The sequence below is a fragment of the Leptonychotes weddellii genome, unplaced genomic scaffold (assembly GCF_054177405.1).
Source record: "Leptonychotes weddellii isolate Sample4059 unplaced genomic scaffold, ASM5417740v2 HiC_scaffold_1726, whole genome shotgun sequence".
In the NCBI taxonomy this organism is placed as follows: domain Eukaryota; kingdom Metazoa; phylum Chordata; class Mammalia; order Carnivora; family Phocidae; genus Leptonychotes; species Leptonychotes weddellii.
In genome coordinates, this window is record NW_027756099.1 from 953 (window position 1) to 6766 (window position 5814).

The following is a 5814-nucleotide window of genomic DNA, read 5'->3' on the forward strand; positions in this document are numbered from 1 at the left end:
GATTCCCAAAATGGAGGAGACATCATCTATTCTCTGTCTGGTGTGCAAAAACGGTCTCTACTGTTGGGGAGGTCCTAATCTTATAGGGAAGACAACATGTGCATGTACCTACACACACACACACACACACACACACACACATACACACACACAAAACTACTTTAAGTAATTTCAGGGACACTGAAATTGCTGCAAATTGAATACCAAATTGAAGATGTTTCTTTTTTAAAAGTTTTTATTTAAATTCCAGTTAAAATCAAGTGTAACATTAGTTTCAGGTGTACAACGTAGTGATTCAACACTTCCCTACGACACCTAGTGCTCATCACAAGTGCCCTCCTTAATCCCTATCACCTATTTCCCCCATGCCCCCCACCCACCTCCCCTCTGGTAACCGTCAGTTTGTTCTCCATAGTTAAGAGTCTGTTTCTTGGTTTGCCTCTCTCTCTATATTTCTCTTTGCTTGTTCATTTTGTTTCTTCAATTCCACATATGAGTGAAATCATATGGTATTTGTCTTTCTCTGACTTATTTTGCTTAGCATAATACTCTCTAGCTCCATCCACATTGTGCAAATGGCAAGATTTCATTCTTTTTGATGGCTGAGTAACATTCCATTTCATATATGTACCACATCTAATTGAAGATGTTTCTTAAATTACATAAGGATACTGGGAACTCAGAGTTATTGAACCGGGAGAAATTTGGTCAAGAAAAATTAATAAGTTTTCAGCTACATTTGAAAGGAGTGAATAGGAAAAGGAAATGGGAGTGGGAATGAGAAATGAGTGTAAAGAAATGGGCCCTGATGGGGTGGCTTTGATTGGTGGATACACACACACACACACATTTATATGTATGTATATATATATTATTACACTATAAGATAAATATAAGATATTATGAATATATAAGAATGGGCACAATATTCTAGTCTGGTCACTTACACAATTTCCCATGAACGCTTGGCTTAGGTATGCTAACCTCTAGTGGCTTGATATGTTTACCAGGAATCAGCAGAAATGAGGGTTCAAAGGAGAAGACTCACTCCTGAGTGTGCTCACGAAGGTGCTGCCTGGGACCTCCTCCTGCCCATCAGCTTCCTCACGCCCTGCTTCATGTCTTTGTTCCTCAGGCTGTAGATAAAAGGGTTCAGCATGGAGGACAGAATCTTGTAGATGACTGTTGCCACCCTGTCCTTGATGGTGTAGCTGGACAGGGGTCGGAAATAAACGTAAATAATACTTCCATAAAAGAGGGTCACCACGGTGAGGTGGGAGCCACAGGTAGAGAAAGCTTTATGTTTCCCAGCAGCTGAGGGGATCTTAAGAACAGCAATGAGGATCCGGAAGTAAGAGATGATAACGCACATAAAGGGGGTCACCAGGGTTATCAATCCTTCTGTGTTAATTACAACGTCATCGACGAGTGTGGAGGAACAGGCCAATTTCAGCAGAGGGTTGATGTCACAGAGGAAGTGGGGGATAACATTGGAGTCACAGAAGGTGAGACGTTTTATCAGGAGAACTAGTAAGAGGGAATGGAGGTCAGAGATGGAGCAGGAGAAGACCAGCAGCAAGACACAGTGGCGGTGGCTCATGATGGTGACATAGTGGAAGGGGTCACAGATGGACACAAAACGGTCAATGGCCATGGCCGCCAGGAGGTAGCTTTCTGTGTTGGCGAAAGCCAAGAAGAAATACATCTGGGTCATACACTCAGCATAGGAGATGGACTTCTTCTCTGACAGGAAGCTCACCAGCATCTTGGGAACGATGGTTGTTGTGTAGCAAACATCAATGGAGAATAAGATGCTGAGGAAAAAATACATAGGTGTCTGGAGCTGAGTGTCAGAGCGGATGGCCAGGATGATGAGCAGGTTTCCCACCAGTGTGACCATGTACATGATGAAGAACAGGGCAAAGAGTGGCTTCTGGTCCTCTGGCTGGGAGGACAGTCCCAGGAGGATGAACTCGGAGACACTGCTGGTTTGGTTGACCCTCTCCATAATCCTGCATGTGCCAATGAATATGGAAAATCCTAGAATTTTCAATTCAACAAGTTTCAATTTATTCCTATCTCTCCTAGGATTCCTATAAATCATCCATGATTCTGTCTTCCCTTCTGCAGTCCACAAGAAGTTGAACAATACAAAAGTTTAACCTGTGTTAAATGCAGGGATATCAGAGAGAGGATTTCCTTTCAGAAATAATCCCAGGTGGACCTAAGTGATGCATATTTCTCTAGGTCCCCATAAATATTTATTCAGGTATGTCAGGTTGAGGCTCATCTCTCTACTATCCTTGCAAACAAAGCAAATAAACAAAAAAACCGAACACCTAAGTGAATCAGGTAAGTAAGATGAGTGCCAACTAGGCGCACAGTGTTTATAGTCACCCTTTCAGAGCCAACATTTCATTAAAAGCTGGCAAAAAACCTCTATTATATATGAACCTATTTAATCAAACACTCTTAGACATCGGGGATTTGTGCCTTCACAATTATTCAACACTGTTGAATTAAATGCTCATTGGGAACCCAACACTGAGATTAGGAAGATGAGTCATTCTTGATTCCTGTTCTTTTTTTTTTTTTTTTTAAAGATTTTATTTATTTATTTGACAGAGAGAGACATAGCGAGAGCAGGAACACAAGCAGGGGGCATGGGAGAGGGAGAAGCAGGCTTCCCGCAGAGCAGGGAGCCCGATGTGGGGCTCGATCCCAGGACCCTGGGATCATGACCTGAGCCGAAGGCAGATGCTTAACAACTGAGCCACCCAGGCGCCCTTGATTCCTGTTCTTAAGGCGGTTAGAGTCTAGTGGGGAAGAAATTTTTAAACAAATAAGCACAATGAAATGCTACAGGTATAGTGAGAGATGCCCTGAAAAGCAAAGAGCTTAGTGTGATGTCTTTGCTAAGAGCACACATTTTGAAATCAACTCTTTCATTTTCTGGCTGTGTGGTCTTGGACCGATTACCTAGTATCTTTGATTCATGGTGTTCTCCTCTATGACATGGGAATAGTAAATACTTTCTCACTCCACCTCTACTTCTTCTTTACCACTTGCTTTATTTCTTCCTCACCTTCCTGCCCAAATCCTCTTCTCCGTCAGGTGTTCTGGGATGCCTTTGAAAGCAATTGTTCTGTATTTCTTTGCAAAATCTCATAGCCTTTAGATTTTTCATTGTTTGACCACCCTGCACCTGAATTGGTGAGACTTTGAGAAAGAAGTATTTTTGTGTGCTTTCAGGATTTGGAAATGAGTATGAAATTAAGGTAGATAATAACAGTTATACCTAAGACATATCAAGTCCTTACTGTGTATCAGGCACTGAGCTAAATACTTAATGTATATTACTCCAAACAACTCTGATCTGGCTCTGAACAGCATTCCCTTTTAAATGATAAGAAAATTGAGATACCACCTTACACCAGTTAAAATGGCTAAAATTAACAAGACAGGAAACAACAAATGTTGGTGAGGATGTGGAGAAAGGCGAACCCTCTTACACTGTTGATGGGAATGCAAGCTGGTGCAGCCACTCTGGAAAACAGTATGGAGGTTCCTCAAGAAGTTAAAAATAGAGCTACCCTATGACCCAGCAATTGCACTACCGGGTATTTACTCCAAAGATACAGATGTAGTGAAAAGAAGGGCCACATGCACCCCAATGTTCATAGCAGCAATGTCCACAATAGCCAAACTGTGGAAGGAACGGAGATGTCCTTCAACAGACGAATGGATAAAGAAGATATGGTTCATATATACAGTGGAATATTACTCAGCCATCAGAAAGGATGAAAACCTACCATTTATATCGATGTGGATGGAACTGGAGGGTATTATGCTAAGTGAAATAAGTCAATCAGAGAAAGACAATTATCATATGGCTCCATTCATAGGTAGAATATAAGAAATAGTGCAGAGGATCATAGGGGAAGGGAGGGAAAACTGAATGGGAAGAAATCAGAGAAGGAGACAAACCATGAGAGGCATTTAACTCTGGGAAACAAAATGAGGGTTGCAAAAAGGGAGGTGGGGGGGGATGGGGTAACTAGGGGATGGGCATTAAGGAGGGCACGTGATGTGATGAGCACTGGGTGTTATACACAACTGATAATCATTGAACATTATATCAGAAACTGATGATGTACTGTATGTTGGCTAATTGAATTTAAATTAAAGAAAAAAGAAAATTGAGGTTAAAAATGCTGAATACTTTTCTCAAGATCACGCAGCCCACAAGGTTCAGTGCCTGGGTACCAGCTAGGATGGTCTTAAACACAAAACAGTACCTCCTCACACTTTAGTAAAGCTTCAACAAGTTTGTGCCAGAAACAAATGTGCAGGAGTGTTACTTTTCACTGTGGAAATCTTCTACCTTAACATCCTTATTCCAGTAACTGACAAGCTTTCAAAATCAATGTTGTATGGACTCCTTTGCTCTAATTGCTAGAGATAGGACCTCTCTCAAGCCCTGTGTTGACTGGGGGCTGTGTTCATGGAGCTGTTGCAGGGCACGGGAAAACACTTGGGCTGCGGAGACAGAAGCTGTGGGTTTGAATCCTGGCTCCACTACTCACAATGTGTCTTTGGCAAAATCCCTTCCTTAGGGCTTCGCTTTCCTCATACATAAGATGAAATAAAGCCTGCTCTCCAGAGAAACGTGAGGAACATGTATGTGGAAGCAGTTTGTAAGCCACAAGCACAATATACATTCTGGGGGTAACTGGGGAATGTCTGATAAAGAAGAAGCTGGCAGCCGGGAAGGGGAGGCAAGGCTGGACCAAACGCAGGGGCGGGGGGCCAGGCTTCTGGCTTTGAGAGCAGAGGGGGCTCGGCTAGAAGCATGCAGGGGGCTGGTGTTGCCAGGATCAGGGTCATTTTCCCATTTCTTCTGTCTAGTGCCCATCAACATGGACTTTGGTTCTCCAGGGACATCCTTGTCTTTACCTCCTAAACATCTCTTGAATCTTGTAGACCTTTTCATCTCCCCACTGGCACTCTGGTGAAAGCCATCATTCCCGTCTAGATTATTGCAGTATTGTCCCAGTGATGTATTTGGTTCCCGTAGCCCCTCTGGACACCCCCTCTACCATCCATTCTCTGCATCGAAGCCACAGCATTCCTTTAACAATAAAAACGTGATCACCTAACTTGTCAGATTAAAGTCTGGGTTGGTGTCCTAGGCTGCCATAACAAAGTACCACACACCAGGTGGCTTACAACAATAGAAATGTATTTTCTCTCAAGTCTAGAGGAGTTGCAGGGTTGGTTCCTTCTGGGGGCTGTGAGGGGTCTGTCCCGTGCCTCTCTCCTTGGCTTGTAGATGCTGGTCTTCTCTTTTGGTCTCTTTACATTGTCTTCCCTGATGCATGTGTGTTTCTGTGTCCAAACTTCCCCTTGTCATGAGGACATCAGTCATGTTGGATTAAGATCCATTCTAATGACTTCATTTTAACCTGATTACCTCTGGAAAGACCCTATCTCCAAATAAGGTCACATTCTGAGGTATTGGAGATTAGGACTCCAATGTGTCTTTTTTGAGGGACCCAACCCATAACAGGCACTTTTCTTGCTGCATAAGCCTCCCCGTTACCCACAGACTGAGGGCCAATTCCTTCCTGTGGCTTACTGAGCTTCCAGTGAGGTGGCTTCTGCAGGCTCTGTGGCTCATCTCCTGCCTCCCTCCCTGCCCTCTCGAATTTTACGCTCCAGTTTTAAGGCAGTTTTTGCTTCTTCTTGCCTTATGGACTTACTCTTCCACCCGCCTGAATCTCCCATTATCCCTGTCTGTTACCCCCCGGTCGT

General features: G+C 43.4%; 1 protein-coding gene across 1 annotated transcript; it reads right to left on the reverse strand.

Annotated features, from left to right (window-relative positions):
• Positions 1 to 435: 435 nt before the first annotated feature.
• LOC102727564 (olfactory receptor 1L8-like) lies at positions 436 to 2656 on the reverse strand. The gene has a single exon (XM_006747070.2). It carries the CDS (start codon positions 2102 to 2104, stop codon positions 1061 to 1063), a length of 1044 nt encoding a protein of 347 aa, XP_006747133.2. The 5' UTR covers positions 2105 to 2656; the 3' UTR covers positions 436 to 1060.
• Between the last annotated feature and the right edge of the window lie 3158 nt (positions 2657 to 5814).

Coding starts and splice junctions, on each gene's coding strand:
- LOC102727564 (XM_006747070.2), bottom strand. CDS start 2,104: ATGATTTATAGGAATCCTAGGAGAGATAGGAATAAATTGAAACTTGTT.